The sequence below is a fragment of the Pleurodeles waltl genome, chromosome 6, assembly GCF_031143425.1.
Source record: "Pleurodeles waltl isolate 20211129_DDA chromosome 6, aPleWal1.hap1.20221129, whole genome shotgun sequence".
In the NCBI taxonomy this organism is placed as follows: Eukaryota; Metazoa; Chordata; class Amphibia; order Caudata; family Salamandridae; genus Pleurodeles; species Pleurodeles waltl.
The window spans coordinates 330,471,465-330,490,055 of NC_090445.1; the positions used below are offsets into that span (position 1 = coordinate 330,471,465).

At 44.6% G+C, this 18,591-nt stretch overlaps 1 protein-coding gene across 2 annotated transcripts in view; it reads left to right on the forward strand.

The window, feature by feature from the left end:
• The window catches only part of EFS (embryonal Fyn-associated substrate), a 76,465-nt gene extending 58,665 nt beyond the window's left edge, over nucleotides 1-17,800 (forward strand). For both annotated transcript variants that reach the window (XM_069238186.1, XM_069238187.1), the window contains exons 5-6: nucleotides 7,362-7,532; nucleotides 16,490-17,800. In XM_069238186.1, coding sequence (XP_069094287.1) covers nucleotides 7,362-7,532; nucleotides 16,490-16,921 — 603 coding nt within the window. In that variant the 3' untranslated portion in view covers nucleotides 16,922-17,800. The remainder of the gene's footprint in view (nucleotides 1-7,361; nucleotides 7,533-16,489) is intronic.
• Nucleotides 17,801-18,591: the final 791 nt, after the last annotated feature.

The window sequence follows — 18,591 nt, forward strand, 5'->3', positions numbered from 1 at the left end:
GTTTACAAGTCAATAAAAAAATGGAGACTTCATGGCACAGTATACATAGCCAGAGTCGCAGGGAAATTTATTGCTGTTGCTGAACTGATACAGGAAATTTGCCTACGCTTTTCCCAAATTTCACTTGTCCTCAGTAAATGTGAGGCCTCCCAGATCATTTTTCTCATGTCAGTTGGTGCACCAAGTGTGATATTCACACGTACTACCCATGTTCAAGAAACAGTAGGAGATGAAAATGACTCCTGCTTTCTCAACCAACAATGCAAGGGAGTCATATATTGCATCCAGAAATCAAATAGTAAAACTTGTCAGCATGGCTTTTGAAGTCTTAACATTTGGCCGCCCAAAATGACTACGCACATCTGTGAATGTTTCAAGAGAGGTGAAGAAACCCACTACATAAACGTGTTTTGTGGAAAATTGTTGTCTTGTAATGTAATTTAATTATGCATCCTTACGGGTATCTGGAATTTGACATATACGAAAGGACCAGATAAAATACAGTTTTTTCTAACAAAAGTTGTTAAAATCTTTGTAGAAGGTGCTAAGAGGGTATAGCCAACACAAAATTGCCAGTTAATGTTTTGAGAGTAAATATTGTTTCAAAGAGACACGTATTGCTTCCATTTAAATCTGTGCATGTAACCCTTTAACCTTGAAACAACCTTCCTACTAGTTACCACCTCACTAAGGGAAGCATATGAAGTCTAAACTTTAATAATACAACACAGTTTTTACAAATACCAAAATACAGATAGAGTGAATAGAGGTGTGGTCTTCTACATTTAAGAAACAAAAAACTTAGAACAAGTTTAACTTGTTTTGTAACTCAAGCAGGTCGCGTAAACCACTCTCAAAAGGTGTCATTGCCAAATGGATCATTGAAAAAACCAGTTACACTACTAATTCGCAAATAGAAACTATGAAGCAAATCCAAGGCTTACGCTTAAAGACAGAATGTAACTTCTTGAGCATACTTGGGTAATTTGTCCATTAAGGACAAATGTGCAGCAGTCATGTGGTCGTACATATATGTTTGATGGCATGTGTGGCTATCGACCTGCTCCTGCCATCTAGTGTTGGATCAAGAGAGTTGCAAGTTATTTTTCTTCGAAGAACTATTTTCGAATCACAGGAATGAGTGACTCCTGTATCTCAGTTGTACTGCACGTGGGCATTGAGTCCTTTGTTAGATTGTTTTCCCTCTGCTGTCAGTTCAGATGTGTAGTTCTTTGCTCCGTCTTCACCGGACTCTGCTCTGAGACTTTCTCCCAGTCTTTTCTATAATCAATGGTATTGTATTTTTGATCGAGTTCTCTTTACTCCGTTCATACTCTCCACCTTGTCTGGTCCAAATTCAACCGCTCATCCTTCGGGGTGATCTCAACTGGCTATGGGCCTGCCTCATCATTGTGTCAAAAGGAATGACATTCTGAAGGAACGGACTCCATTTCAATTCTGCTCTCGGTGCCACTCAGAGTTTCCTCACACCAATAACCACTAGGTGCCTAACTTGTGTCTATCGCCAGATCATCAGGAAGATACCAGCGAGGCGTGCCATTCATTCCGGTGGAAGAACACCTTCGAAACCGAAAGACATGCAGATTGGAGATGGCACACATCCTCAGAAGACACCCCAGACATCTTTGGGGAGCAGCAAGCACAGGAAGAGCACGAGCAAGAGGAGGCCGTCTCCATTCAGGTTTCAGACTCCGACGTGCAATCAGTTATAGAGAGCCAAGAGGTAACTTCAGCACAACATTTAAGTATTGTGGCCCATACTATCCCCAAGAAGACTTCAAAAAAGCCTTTACTGAGGTCACTGGACCACTGCTTTCAGGACGTGGTCAGTCTCGGAAAGAAGTTTCATCTGCCCCTCCTGTCGGCTCGGCATCGAAAACACCTAAGATTACTGCTACGTCTTTGGTTTCGACCTCTTCTGTTTCAGTTCAAGTGACGACAAGCAAACATTCGGATCTGACTGCCTCAATCAATTAATCAAAGCATTTGTAGAGCGCACTACTCACCCGTGAGGGTCTCAAGGTGCTGAGGGGGGTGGGGGACTGCTGCTACTATTCGAAAAGCCAAGTCTTGAGGTGTCTCCTGAAGGTAAGTAGGTCATGTGTCTGTCGCAGGTGGGTGGGAAGAGTGTTCAATGTCTTGGCGGCGAGGCGGGAGAACGATCTGCCGCCGGCAGTCGTTCTGTGGATGCGTGGGATAGTGGCAAGGTCAGCGGAGCGAAGCTGTTGGGTCGGGTACAGAAGGAGAGCCGTCTGTTGAGGTATTCTGGGCCGGTGTTGTGCAGTGCTTTTGTGAGCGTGGGTGAGGGGTTTGAACGTGATTCTCTTGTTGATGGGGAGCCAGTGCAGGTCTCAGGTGGGCTGTGATTTGGCTGTTGCGGGGATGTCCAGGATGAGGTGTGAGGAGGCGTTCTGTATGTGTTGCAGTCTTTTCTGGAGCTTGGCCATGGTTCCGGAGTAGAGGGCATTGCTGTAGTCCATTCTGCTGCTTATGAGGGCTTGGGTGACTGTCCTTCTGGTTACAGTGGGCATCCATTTGTAGATCTTCTGAAGCATGCGGAGGGTGTTGAAGCAGGAGAAGCAGACGTGTTGACTTGCTGGGTCATTGATAGCAATGAGTCCAGGATGAATCCCAGGTTGCGTGCGTGGTCGGTGGGTGTCGGTGCAGTTCCCAGTGTGGCAGGCCACCAGGAGTCGTCCCAGGCGGAGGGGGTGGAGCCGAGGATGAGGACCTCAGTTTTTTCAGAATTCAGTTTCAGGCAGCTGTTCTTCATCCATTCGGCGTTTGCCTTCATTCCTTCATGGAGGTTGGTTTTGGCGGTGGTGGGGTCCTTGGTGAGGGAGAGGATCGTCTGGGTGGGAGGGGGGGGGGGCAAACAGAGGGGGGTGCCTGCAACATTATTACACACAATTAGACAAAACACACATCGGACCAGTGGGTCCTGTCCATTATTCAACATGGTTATAGTCTGGCGCTCACTGGTACACACAGGTTATCACAAGGACATCTTGGAAGAAGTGCAGTCTCTACTGCTCAAAGGAGCTATTTACCCCGTCCCGCTACAATAACAGGGGACAGGGGTGCACTCACTTTATTTTCTCATTTCCAAATAGGACTGGGTCACTCAGACCCATCTTAGACCTCAGACCCCTAAACCACTAAATTCTTTCAGAACATTTTCACATAGTCACTCTTCAGGATGTCATTCTACTATTGCAACAAGGAGATGTCATGACAATACAAATATCCAAGGTTTGTAGTTGCGGGCAAACATCAGTTCAAAGTCCTCCCTTTTGGAACCACAACTGCTGTCAGAATATTTACCAAATGCCTAGCAGTTGTTGCAGCACATCTCTGAAGACAGAGAATTAATGTCTTCCATACTTAAATGATTGGCTCATCAAAGCCAGCAAATTACACACTCCCCTCACTCTCAAATCACAGTAAACCATCATCATAAATTGGGGTTAACAATCAACTTTGACAATTCCGTTTACAGCCCTTTCAAATTCAACCCTATTTAGGAGCTGTTCTCAATGCGCATCTGGGGTTAGCATACTCCAAATAAGGATCACATTCACTTGCACAGTCAAGGCTGTCCTGCATCTTTTAGGAATGATGGCCTCTTGTATCGTCATTGTCCCTCATGCCAGACTCCACAGGCGCCCACTACAGCAATGCCTGTCTCATCAGTGGTCTCAGTCACAAAGTTACCTTCAGGGTCTAGTGTTGGTAGACCACCAAACTTACCACTCTCTGCAATGGTGAAACTCCACCAACTTATTAAAAGGGCAGACTTTTCAAGGCCCTGTTTCTCAGCTCATTCTGACCATGGATGCATCCCTGACAGGTTGGGGTGCACGTCTCCTGGACTTCACAGTCCAGGGCCTCTGGGATTTCAATCACTAATTCATGCCCAGCAACTATCTGGAGCTTCAAGCAGTATTTCTAGCTCTAAAAGCTTTCCTCCTTCTCCTATCACACAAAGTTGTCTTAGTCCATACAGTGAACATAACAGCAATGTAATATCTACAAAAATAGAGGGGACGCGGTCATTCCAGTTATTACAACTGGCACAAACCATATGGAAATGGGCTCATCACCACCACATTCACCCACTGGCAAAATATCTCCCAGGAACGGACAACAAATTTGCAGACCTGCTCAGCAGGATGCATCAACAAGTCCAAGAATGGGAACTCCACCCACAAGTCCTTCAAATGTACTTTCAAAAGTGGAGAACTCCACAAATAGACCTTTTCGTCATAGCAGAAAACGCAAAATGCCCGAACTTCACATCCAGGTACCCCCACCCACTGTCCAAGGGCAATGCTCTGTGGATTAACTGGTCAGGGATGTTTGCCTATGCTTTTCCACCTCTCCCTCTCTTACCATTTCTGGTTCGAAAAATCAAACGGACGTCAATCACCATGGTCCTAGTAGCTTCCACTTCTGCACATCAGACGTGGTACACAACACTTCTAGATCTCTCACAAGTTCCCCACAAGAAGCTCCCCAACAGGCCGGGCCTTCTCACACAACATGGACAAATCAGATATCCAGACCCCAGGTCACTTAACCTTGCGATATGGCTCCTGAAGTCATAGTTTGGTTACCTCACGGGTGTATGGAGATTTTAAAGGAAGCTCATAGACCAACAACTAGAGCATGTTATGCAGCAAAATAAAAACATTTTGTTTGCTACTGTAACTCCAAAAACATTGATCCCATTAAATCAGCAGTACACGATATTTGCTATTTGCTAAAGCAAACTTAGCCTGCACTTCAGTTCATTTACACCTTGCAGCCATAGCTGCATATTTACAAATAAACAACATACTTCTCTTTTTAAAATTCCAGTTATTAAAGCATTCATGGAAGGACTTAAAAGCGTAATCCCACCTATATTACCTCCAGTTCCTTCCTGAAAGCGTAATATTGTGCTCACTAGGCTCATGGAGCCTCCTTATGAGCTACTTCATTTATGTCCGATTCAGTTCCTTTCATGGAAGGTGGCTTTTCTAGTTGCTATCAAATCCCTTAGGTGTGTGAGTGAGCTCCAGGCACTAACTGTAGAAGAATCTTTCTTTCAAATACACAAGCACAAGGTAGTCCTTCACACTTAACGCAAAATTCCTTCCAAAGGCAGTTCCTCAATTCCACATCAACCAAACTATTGACTTACCAGTTTTCTTTCCACAGCCTGATTCAGTAGCCGAAAGAGCACTGCACACTAAAGATGTCAAAAGAGCATTCCTGTATTATATTGAAAGGACATAAAAACTCGAGAAAACCAAACAACTTTTTGTAGCCTTTTCACTATCATATAAGGGTAGTGCAGTCTCAAAGAATAGTTTAGCTAGATGGATTGTTAAATGCATGCAAACCTGTTATGCTAATGCAGACAGTTACCAAAATTTCCTAGAGCACATTCCACAAGGAAAAAGGGTGCCACTATGGCATTCTCAGGAAACATTCCTTTAGTTGACATTTGCAAAGTAGCTACCTGGTCTACACCACACACTTTCACAAAGCATTCCTTTGTAGATATACAAGCACAACAGCAAGCCAATGTAGGGCAGGCTGTCCTAAGTACACGTTTCCAGACAACTGCAACTCCCACAGGCTAGCTACCGCTTTATGGAGGGACAGCTTTACATTATGTGCAGAGCATGTGTATCTACAGGCACACATGCCAATGAACGGAGCATTTTACTTAACTAGTAGACGTCTGCTAGTGGCATGTAGTGCTGTAGATTCACATGTGCCCTCCTTCTTCCCTTAGATGCCGCTGGCCGTTGCAGTTACTTTTACATTGGTATATACGTAGATACACTTGCATGGACATCTTTCTCTATACTTCCTCTTCATTACTCTTTCTTACCCACCTGTGGGAAAAACAATCTTAAAAAAGTACTCAGTGCCCACCGAGAAGTAGGAGTCACTCGATCCTGTGACTCGAAAATTGTTCCTAGAAGAAAAACAACTTGCAACACTCCAGACCCAACACTAGATGGCAGGAGCATGCATAGTGTGTGAATCTACAGCACTACATGCCACGAACAGATGTCTACTGAGTAAGTAACATCTTCCTTCATAAATATTATTGTGTAGCTATTTAGGCTGTGAAGCAATCATACGTAGGACAGGCAGCAGTAAATGGCTTTTTGCTACTACAGACTTCAAGTCCTTCTCCATGAAGCATACTGCTATATGTCCTAGTATCCATGCAAGGTATATTGTCTGGAATAGGTTCATGCTGCAAACGAAGCAAGTTACTTGTAACCATAGTTTTGCAGCTTGAAACTCTTCTAGATACGCATGTGACTGCCACGTCCACCCATTCTTTGTGGAAGGAGGGTTACACAAACTGAAGAGGAAACCTAGGTAGTGCACCAAACAGGGCAGACAAAAAGAATCTAAAGATGGTGGTCACTTATAGGGAATTTTGGGTTTATGATTAACATCATCAAGGGGTCCTGGCTCCTCCAATGATTGACTTACAAAAGTAATAGTATGAATTGTTTCAGAGATCTTTCCCGATGCAACCACTATATAGAGTATGAACAACACATGAATCTAGAAGAGTTTCAAGCCACACAACTGTTTTTCAGATAGGTATCTAGTTTCATCTAGCGCTTCTGCTCTGTCCCACGAACCAGCACGAATAGCATCCTCACAACTTTTGCTTTTTCTGCAGTCTCATGTCCCAGAGTTTCCCCCAGAACTTGTGCTAATACATTTTCTTTGCACAGCTCGTGCTTCTGCCATCTCACCCAGCACTACTTCTACCCAGTGCCCCAAGGGCTACAGCTCCTGCCACATGCCGCAGTGCTGGTGGTCCTGGCGCATCCCCACATGATTGGCACAGGGCTGGCACAAGAATTGCCTCTCCCTTATGACTTCCCCATGACTGATCCTCTTGCAGCATGCATATATGGGCTTTTGCCACATTTCTTTACACCAGCTCTCCGGCTCCTCCCTCCGATACCCAAGCTCTTGTGTAATGTCTTGACGCCTTAATATCCTTTGTTGACACCCACTGTTTAGCTTGTGTTCAGCTCTCTGGCTCTCTTGCACTCTTCCCTAACACAGCAATATTTCAAAGTGTCTTGGGACACTGGCATCCTTCCCTGCCTCTGGTTCTCTTGCTCTACATCCTGACATTAGAGTTCTTATGCATGTTCTCCCACTCTTCCATTTTCATCTGGCAGCAGTGCTCTAGTGCACTTTTGTTGCTCTCACTGGTGACAAAGGTGTTTGTACTTCCGTCTCTTGTTCGCTTTCCTTCTTCTGTCTCATTGACTCTTCTAAATACAGTTTTTATTTCTTCCCTGCAGGAAGCAGAGAAACCGAGCTCTCAGATAGGTAGTGCCCTTCCTGGAGGACGTGCACCCCAGCAGAATGGCCTGCCCTTGATCGACCCGGAGAGTCCTCCAGACACACCGGAGGAGTTATCTCCAGGAACCTCTCCAGAGCTGGAAGGGATGATCCATGAGCAGCTCACCAAGGTAATAACGTGACCCTTATGTTTGAGACTCCCAATACTCTTTCCACAGCTGTGAAGGGCCCCTCCGCTGTAGGGAGAGCTGGAATTGAGTGCTGTAGAGCCTTCCATCTGGGAGGCAGGATGACAGGAATTACAGTGCAGTATGTAAGAAGTAATGCAAAGCCTTCAAACTGGGGCCTATGAATTGGAAGTTTGCAAGGCCTCACAGGTAGGATGTAGGAAGGACATAGGACATCATCAGGGATGGAATGGGGCAGAATACCCGATAAATGCAACCGATTGCAGGAACAGGTATGCAGAGCCTGCGCTTGTGGAAGGTAATAGATAAACGGTTTCAGGTTACCAAGATCCGAATAAGAGCCAACATAGAGCCCAGAGAGCAAATGCATTGCTTTCCTGATCAGACACAAGAAATAGGAACACAAGATACTTGAAAAAGAAGGGCATCTGAAGAGAGGACGTATGTCATTTATTTTGGGGGGTACTAACTCAAGGTGAAAGTTAACAGGAAGTTAAATGAAGATTAAAGCTTGTGCAGGCATTAGGCCAGACTAGTTTTTGCAGTTACTCTGTTGTCCTTGCATCTGGACCATATTTCTAATCTACGATCAACACTGTCCCCACCCATTTGCTGTTTTTCTGCAGAGATCAGCTTTTCTGGGGCTTCTATAAGCCCTTCTTCCCCTTCTCCAGCAGTGCTTTGTTCGTTTATGGTTTCCTCTTCTTTGAGGGGACTGCTCTCTTCCACCCATGCAATTTATTGGTTTGGAACAATAATTTGGGTGCAGAAAACAGTTCTTGGTGACTGACCTTGGAGCCTGTGTTTCATGTTCAGGCAGTCTTCGGGCCCATTTAATGGCCACTGGAAAATATTGCTCAGCAAATGGACCGAAGAAAAGATGCCTGGAAATAACCTTGTCAACAAAGAGGGGAAGGAGTACTTTCGTATTAAATGAGAATAACTTGTGTTTGTAGGAAGTCCTATGGCTCAACATCGTCCTGAATTCCACCAATCCAAGTTTGAGTCACATGGCCTCAAGAAGAGCTAATGTGATTGTTGAAAATCAGTTCATCAAACATCAGCACAAATTCAGATTTGCTGCACCAGACAACTTCCAACTAGTGTTCATTTTTTTTCTCTTTGCAACATACACTGTGTTATCTTGTGATTTGTACTCTCCCGTTAGTAATATTCATGAAGAAAAGAAACTAGGCTTCCTCAGCCAAATGCTTCTGTGGACTGAAGGAGGATTTGCTCCACTTCACCAAGAAATCCTCGATATACTAATATGACATTAGAAGGAAAACAGTCTTGCATGCCTTAACCACAGAACAGCTAAAGACTTATAAAGAGATGTGTTTTTCTTTCTCTGTGACATTTCAGAGGCAATAGCTAGCACATTAGGCAGATAAAAACTGGACCACCAGAGAAGAGGCGTTAGGCAACAGATTTGTGAGGTGACCAATACGGATCTAAAACAATTCCATGATGAGAACTGATTAGCTTTGTTTGAGCTGACAACCTTAGGGTGGTCTTCCCCCAACTTTTTGCCTGCCTCCCTCCATTTTGACATCCTGCTTTTGTTGGTTTTAGAACTCTGTGTACTTTAACACTGCTAACCAGTGCTAAAGTGCTTATGCTCTCTCCCCTAAACATGGTAACATGGCATATTTAATTTACCTATAAGTCCCTAGTAAAATGCACTACATGTGCCCAGGGCCTGTAACCTAAATGCTACTAATGGGCCTGCACCACTGATTGTGCCACCCACACAAGTAGCACCTTAACCATGTCGCAGGCCTGCCATTGCAAGGCGTGTGTGCACTTTTACTGCCACCTAGACTTGCCATTTAAAACTACTTGCCAAGCCTTCAATTCCCCATTTTTTACATATGTCCCTCCTAAAGTAGGCCCTAGGTAACCTATAGGGCAGGGTGTTATGTAAGTAAAAGGCAGGACATGTACTTATGTGTTTTGCATGTCCTGGTAGTGAAAAACTCACAAATGTGTTTCTCACTACTATGGGGCCTGCTGCTCTCATAGGTCAGCACTAGAACTGCCCTTATATACTTTTAAATGGTAGATTTTGATCTGAAAGAAGTAGCCACATCATATTTAGTATGGCCAGAATGGTAATAGAAAACCCTGCATACTGTTGAAGTTGATTTTAATATTGCTATTTTAGAAATGCCACTTTTAGAAAGTAGGCATTTCTCTGCACTTACTGCCTTAGAGCCTGTCTCCAATCCATGTCTGGGTTGTGGTGGTTGACAGCTCCCCTTGTGCATTCCACCCAGACAGCTATAAACACAGGACAATCAGCTGCATCTGATTTCATCTGCATACAGATGGGTTTCCCTGAGTAGGAAGGGTGGAGGGGCTCTCTCTTAATCTTTGAAGGTCAGCGGCCTGCCTCGCACAAAGGACTGATAAACCCCCCACATGGCTCCTGGCAGACAGGGCTGGGTTGAAAGGAAAACTTGTGCACTTCAAAACCACTCTATGAAGTTTCCTCCACTTAGAGGCACTTTGGGGTATATATACTGTAAGTGACCCCACCAAATCAGACACTCCTGGACCTACAACTGGACTTCATTAGAGGGACTGCCTGGCTGCCCAAAGGACCCATCTGGACTGCTTTGCTGAAAGGACTGCTGCCCTGCTTGTTGTCCTGCTCCCTGCTGGCCCCTGACCCTGCTGAAAGGACTCTGCCTTCCTCCACAAGTGCTCTGCAAGGGCTTCGATAGAGATTGCCTCCGGTTCTGAAGTCTCAGGGCCACAAAGAGTTCACCAAAAAGAAGAAAATCCCAGTGCATCGGAAAATCGACAGAACACCTGTGGAAATCTACGCAGCGCCTGCCTCTTGGCTGAAAAATCTTTGCAGTGCCTACCAGACTGACGCAGTGCTTGCTCCTTCTTACCAGCGCGTCAAGGACTTTCATCTCCTTGTCCATGGGCGTTAAAATATCCCCGCATCGCAGTGAGGAACCAAGGCTGCGCTTCTGAAGAGCGACGCATTGCCTTGCAGCGTGGAAAGAAACAATGCATTGTCTGTAACGCGCCAGGAAATCTGACACATCGCCTTATTTTTCAACGTATCTCCTCCTCTGCAGCCCCGTGCATCATTATTTTTGACGCATCCCAGTTACTGTGTTACAAGGGTACAACCACTGATTCTTAAGGATTAAGACTCATTCAAACCTTTAAAAAGTAATTTCTTGACTTGTGCATATTGAATTTTTTTCGTTTTGGTCTTATTTTATTCAGATAAATATTATCTATTTTCCTAAACTGGTGTGGATTACTTTATGTGGTGGTTTCACTGTGCTACAGTATGAGTTATTGCAGAAATACTTTGCACATTGCCGTCTAAGTTAAGCCTTCCTGCTCTGTGCCAAGCTTCCCGAGGGTGAGCACAGAATAATTTGGATTGTGTTGCAACTTACCCCAGCTGGGATTGTGATCCCTACTTGGACAGGGTGCATAACTCTGCCAACTGGAGACCCAATTTCTAACAGTAGGAGTAAATAGAAGCAAATTTGTAACATGTTCAGCTGTAGATCTCAGTCTCTGCACCCTCCAGCCATCTAGTGTTGGGCGTGGACGTTGACACACTGCAAAGCCTTCTTTTACTAATTTCTTATGCTTAATTCTTTTACTTGTTTTCTTGATTTTTTTAGTTTATTTTGTTTGTGCGAAGGACACTGTAGTCAGAAGCTCTTACATATCAAAGTGCATGCACAGGAAACTTTTGTCTTGTGAGTTCCTATTCTGTCCTGCAATTTGACCTGTGTCTCTGAACAGCCACTGCATGTCCAGCTCAAAGATGTGGCCTGTACTATAGGTGATCCTTGAATCTGTGCAGGATGGAAGGCTTCCTGTCTGGGTGAGGGAGTTCAGTACAAGGTGCACATTCTAGCTGTGATGCCTGTTGCTGCCAGTACGAGTGCCATGAGCTTATGTGGACTGCTTGAACCAAAAGCATAGAGTAGTTTATTCCAGCATAGGATGCTGTTCCGCCATTTTACAAGGATTCTGAAGGTATTGCAATGGTGCTGCTCCGACCTCGGTGCCAATCAAACTGCATTTGAATACTGTCGATCAGTATGGGTACCAGAGCCCAATCCCCCAAAATATTGATTGACTTTTTGCTGGATGCTTATGTTGGGAAGTCACGCCACACTCCTTCAGGGTCCTGGGACCCGACATCGATACCTGGGGCGCCTTTTTGTGCATTTTGAAGAAAAAGTAAAAATGTCAAACCCAGTTCCTGATTCTCACAAAAAGAATCAGAGGGCAAAGTTGCAGCCCTCCAATTGGTGTGAAAATTAGTGTAACAGCTTGCTGTGTTTTAATGCCTCTCGTTGTGCAACCCGGAAGAGCACAAAAATCCGTACCAACACCAGTACCACTAGGTTCCTATTATCCATGCACATGCCATTACAGATTTTTAGGGTAACTTGTCCTGCTAAGAAGGCCGATATCCATTCTCTATGTCTGTATATCCAGATATCTGTATCAATACCTTCAGATTAGATAGCGAAAAATAATTGAATTTTTCTGACATGCTTTTTGTGCCCCACTCGGTGACCCTATTGCACTGGCATCAATAAGAACACAGACTTCAGTGGCAAGTAGTGCTTTTGTTGCCGTTTGTGTGCATGCTGTGGCGCACATCGGTTTTCACGAGTCATAGTGATAGGCCTTTACGCAGCTCTGGTGCATCACCATGTTGGAAGTCAAGGCACCCTGGGAAAATCTGCAGGGCGCTATGCTCAGGACACGCCCATGTCCGTGGGTCTCCGCGTTCAACATAATAGTAGCATTTCAAGATGGCGGATCTGATCCGTGCTAAGTCTGTCCTCCTAGCAAGTGCAACTTGCGGCCAGTTTTGCATGAGAGATTCCCAACAGCAAGGTTGATAAGTTGTACATGTCCACTCTAAGGCTGGGAGAACCCACATGGGCTCAACCCAGCATTTACCTCTGGGTACTAAAACTACCCACTTGTCCGCCAGGGAATCCTAACTACCCCGCCAGCATCCTTTACAGATAACATTCATTGTCACCAGAGCCCGTCATTGCAACTGGGCATGCAGGATACCAAATTCTAATGTGGAACAGTTGAGCTAACTTTCTGTTTGGATGAAGGTACCGTAAAAGGCAGATGTAGACTTCACCCCGCTCACATGTAAGCAGTGGGATTCACAGGATTTACTAGAGACCATGCTTCAGGAAAGGGGAACTGTGTTCACCAGTTTCAAACTTGAAAATCATTTTTTGTTAGTTGAGCCGTCACATGGTTATAAAAATCTACAGTACTTAGGGGTTTTTAAACATTCCTGGGGAAACATCACTCTATCTACTGTGAGGTTTTCGGACTCTTTCTCAGTCGTATCTTGCTTCCTACATCGTGAAAACTGAATTAGTTTCACTTTAAACGAGAAAGCAGGGCATTGTGACCAGGCCGAAAAGCCCTTTGCTATTTGTTCGATTGTGTGTCTGTATTCATCTGTGTGTTTATGTACAACCAAGGGACCCTGGGCTCCTGTACGCCTGACAAACAACCCCTTCTTTGGAAGCATGAGAGAACAAGGCTCGCCATCCTTCTTTGTCTTGGTCCTGTAATATTCTATACGCACTTTGGTGCTGTTTGTGACAGTTTCAGTTGTATTTCACATCATGATGGGGCCTTGTTGACGCTGTTTAGCAAAAGTACAGTTGCAGGCTTGTGTACAATGAATGATGCAGTATGAGCTTCCTTTGGTGTTTACATGCAGCGTCTTTACAGAGAACCGAGGAATCTCTGTACCCGTCTCACAACTGTGCCGAGGACCGTTAGAGGCTGGGGTGTCATTGAATCCTTACTTTCTCTACACAGAGGAGCTGCGCCACTTTGAGAGACCTCTGAAGTTTGCTGTAAACTCTTCATATGTTCTGTTTCGGTCACAAAGACTCTCTGCGGACAGGCATTAAGCGACAGATTTCCTTTAGCCTCACTCCACCCCACTGGTACTATATTCCTATATGCCTGAAGAATAATGCCGGATGAGGCCGCAACCACTTAGAAAGAGGGGTGCTCTCCCTAAGAAAAGGGTGCTAGACTTGGAACCGATTCTTGGTAGTCTGGTTATCCACATGAACTAAAATTGCAAGCGAGCATTCATCACCTAGTCAGTCCTGGTTCTGAAATTCTGTCATGGCCCCAGCCATCGTGAGACGGTTTGATATGCCTGCTTCAGGGAGCGCTTTCCTGCCGGGCTGGCTAGGGGCCCCGCTGAATCTGTCTTTCAGTTGTAGTGTGCTGAATAATGCAGGAAGATAATGGTAGCACCATCATGGCTTAACTAGTTAGTTATCAAATCGCCTCCTTTCAGCCAGCAGCATCCTCTTGGTACCTTCAGCTCCTGAGCATATTGTGTGGGAAGGTGTAGAGGGTGGTTGGTTATACATTACTCCCTTCCATTGCTGAACTTTAAATCAGGCTTCTCGAAGAACTCTTACTCTAATTTTGGGAATTTATGACACAAACATTATTACGTTTTCTGCTTGAAAAGATTGATCACGACATACACCAGGTAGTGTAAGAGCAAGCGGTTTAAGAGTTGCTACTGGACACTATGGAGAAAGACACAACATTAAGTGCATCCTTGAGTGCCGGCCTCTAAAGTATGTATAGTAAAGTATTAACCCAAGTATGATGAACGATTTTCTTATTAGACTGAGATAGTACCATTTCACTGTTATTTTGCCCTTTTTGGCTTATTAAAGGCATAGTTCTTCAATGTGTCTTATATTCTGTCTTTCACAAACCTTTCGAGTCTGGAGGCTTCTTGTGGCCTTCATCATGTCGCCGTCAAGTCGCATTTCTGACAACAGTCACCTGTCCAAGGAAAAATGGCAGCTTTTTACTACATCAGCGAATGTCCGTTATATCGCCTCCCACAAAGACATTGAGGTTTGTTGTCTTTCCTTTCGTTTCAAAATAAGCGATTCACTTTAATCTGCACCAGCAAATGATTCTTCCTGTGTCGGATCTTAGACCTCACTCTTTCTTTTCTTGAAGACATTACATGCCCTGCCTTCCGGACTCTAAATCAGACTTTGGCATGGCAAGCACTTTCCGAGTGTCTGATAATGCGTATATGACTTGTGGTGGACCTAACCATGCAACAAGATGGAGAAATCTGCCATTATCAGATGCATAGCCATCCTTCATTTGTAAATTTTATGAAATTTAAAGAAGAGGAACACTTGCCATGGAGGAGTTATCATTTAATAGTTTAGTTTGGTTACATCAACCCATATAAACAATTGTCACTCGATTGCACATGATTATAATCCATTGTATGAAACATTAACATTTGACCAAAATTTACATGTTAGCATGACAATCACTATACAGTTGGACTTCATTATATATTTAACTAAAATTGTCTCCTTTGAGTATTTTACACAATACCTTAAAATGTTAGCAGCAAAGCATTATTATGTTCTTGAGTCTAGCCCTGCAGCACGCCTCTTTTGCAATGGATTCTCTGCCCAGGAAGATTTAGTAATTTTAATCTTTGCCCAATTTGATCTATAGACGTCCCTAATGTTGACAATTGCCTCCTGCAGATACATCATTTGATGCCATTTTTTCAGAGTCTTAATCAAAAGTATCAAAAGACACTGAGTTGTGCACAAATACACCCACAGTGGCATCACCCAGACTTTAAGCTTATTCTGTCTATCGTGGTCATCACCGCGGCGCCCTGAAACTACACTGCCTAAAACAAATCTGGTTCATAGGCAGAGCATCTTTGCTTCCCACTATATTCCCAGAGAGTTCATGCTGGCCCAGCAGAGTAAAGGCAGCACCTGTGCCTTTTGACAGACATTCACCCATTGCAAACACCAGTAAGACAGCAGCATGAGCCACTCTATGCTTTTTATTTTAAGCTTTTGGCCAGGAAGTTCTTTGAAGCCTATTTGCTTGTACTATGGTCAGGGATGTGTTGTTGACATACTCTTTGTCCTTCCTGCAGCATTTTGTTTTAGGAAGTCAGTTTCCATCTAGTTGAGAAGGGGACGGACTGCAAAGACTGAGTATAGGAACACGCTACCTCTCAAGCTCAGGCAGACCGCATCACTGAAGCAGTTTAGGAAGGACCTCAAGACCTGGGTCTTGGATTGAGCAGCACACCCGCAAACAGCGCCTTGAGACCCTCCGGGTGATAGGCCGCAGTTTAAAATCACTGATTGATTGATCAATTGATTGAGGAATCATCAAAAAGGCAATTTATTCTATCATGGTCTCTTCTCAAGGGCTGTGGTGGGACATAGACGGAAAGCTGTGGGTCTCCTGAGCACACCCCATAGCCCTTAGGTGAAGAGGGTGTCTAAAATTCTGGACTTGGTATATGATGAAAGGACCACGTGCCTTAAATGTAACACACACTTATTGGGAAGCTCTTTGCTGATAATGGTAAGCTTTGGTTGGGGGAGTAAATGGCTACTTTGGCAAGGTGGAAATTCCTCTATACTTAAAAGGCATCAGGCGCAAAGAGGTGCTGCTAGTGATGTATGCATTCTATTAACATGTTTTCACCCTCTCTCCCACACCACCACATACATCTGTGAGCTCCAGAACTTGCCAAATTAATAAAACAGGTCTGCTGCACTTGTTTGGCAATACCTGAAAACCACGCACAGTCATTTAAATATCCAAATCTGATGTGCAAGCAACCTCACCCCATTCATCATCCCAAAGTATGCAAAAAATGCTTTGCCTACATGAACAGGGAGTGTGGGCTTGTTAAACGAAGGGGATAATTATATCAAATTTACAGTTAATACTGTAGTGGGAATTCTTTGGTTCTTAGTTAACTGTCAATGTTGGAGTGGGATTGGGAATGCTTGGCCTTTTAGCTGGTAAAGAGTTAAATGTTCTCACTTTTTGTTTCTCTATTGCAGAACAACCTTGGAGGGAGGTCACCCGATCCGTCACTCGAAGACCTACAGCTCCTCCATTTCTATGCTGGGCAGTGCCAGGGTCACTACAGCACCTTGTTGACTGCCATTGACTCATTCTTCGCCAGTGTTCGTGGCAACCAGCCACCAAAAGTGTTCATCTCCCATGGCAAGTTTGTAATTGTCACAGCGCACAAGCTGGTCTTCATCGGTGACACTCTAGCGCGCCTGCTAGCTTCCCCCGAGCTACGGGCGCAGGTGACCGCCTGCAGCAACGCGTTATGTCAGTCCCTGAAAGTGGTAGTGCTGGCCACCAAAGGTGCAGCCCTGCAGTACCCTTCACTTCCAGCCGTGCAAGAGATGGTGGACCGGGTGACTGAGCTTTCTGGCTGCTCCCTGGCATTTGCCACGCTACTGAGCCGCCTAGCAGTCTGAGGCCATGCTCCCTCTGTTCACCTACCATGGTACACTATGTCTCTAGGCCGATAAATAATTTATTCTTTTATTTAATTTTTTTTAATAACTGACTTTTAGAGAACATGTTTGCTGGATGCTTTGCACCTCTCTGGTCTTCTTGCCACCATTGAACAGCTTCAGGCAAGTAAGATGCCATTTTTTCCCTGAACTAGTGTGAGCGTCTGCTCTTGGCTGGTCCAATTGCAGTGGGGGCAGTGGGAAATATCTTTCCATAGGTCGGTCCAACAACTGGGAATGGGAAATTGCTTGTGTTAGTCTGATGCAATGACTGGGTTTAACACCTTCTCTGGAGCCTTCAAATAGCAGGGATTAACTAACTTCTCTTCCCTCTGACAGTCTTAGCGACAGGGTAAGTCACCGACCATAGGTTGGCCTGTAGACTGGGATTAACTCCTAGAAAAATGGACTGACTGGTTAAACTATGGCTATAAAAAGCCTGACGACTCTCATCCTCTAGGGATTCCATTAATGAGGTTGAACCCTCTGCCCTTGACTGTTCCTACGTGACCTACTGGCCTTTGATCTGTGCTATCAGTGGGCTTGTGAACCATCTGCTTTCTGGCTATTCCAGTGTGGAAATCAACTATCTGACCCTAGACTTTACACCCTCTTCATCACCAGGGAGTTGAGGGGCATATGTGCTATGCAAAACCAACTTTGTTACTGGATTCTGAGACAAAACATTGTGAAAAGCGATGACTTTGTTTTTAACTCTAATTTACAAAAAATATCATCTTTTTGCTATATGGAACATCTGGGTGGGCGGGGTGTTTATACTGTGGATAAGGATTTGTACAGTTTTTAAAATAAAGCTGTTTTTTGCCTGATGGCCTTTAACACGCTTGTCCAGGATTTTTCCATTACAGGTTGAGTGGCGTTTGATTTGGACCTTCGCAGATCAGGTTTGCAAAACATCAGGGACAGAACTTTTTCCAGGGCTTTGCCCTGAATCCTCTGCTGAAATAGTAACGAATGTTGCAGGACAAGATTAATGTGTATTTAGAAAGCAGCATGTGAGTGTAGTTCTTAATTTACATGGCACAGTTTGGGTTTATTTATATCTGCATTATTAGAGTTGTCTGTGTGTCTTCTAAGGCTGAAATGGCATCATGGTGCCAAGGGTCCAGCTGGGGTTCCCAAGACAGAGGTGCATGTGAATTATTCATTGGAATACTGGTGGTGTGATGGTCAGAGGAGAGGTACAAAGCTGTGGTTAAGAACCTACCTTCAACTGCCTAGGAGGGCAAGGTTCCCTGGTAAGGGAAAGGAGTGTGTGTCTTTGTTATGTTTATGTCACGTTCACCCAAAAGGGTATCTAGACTGCCCTGGAATGTAGATATGGAGGCCAATATGTTGGGGGGGTGGAGGGGGGTATTAACACCCCTGCCAGAGCAGGCTTTGTTCCTGACTGCTCGAAAGTGGAGGCTCTCACCCTTGGGGGTGGTCAGAAACATGTCTGTTGGTGGCAGGCTGTTTAAGATTAGTCGCCCAGCACATGCGTAGTAGGTAGGTTTTTCAGCAGGCACCTCTAAGTTATCCTCTGGGTGCATGCATTAATAAATCCATCACTGGAATCAGTGAGGGATTATTAATACAAGATGTTTGATACCAAATATCCCCGGTTTCAG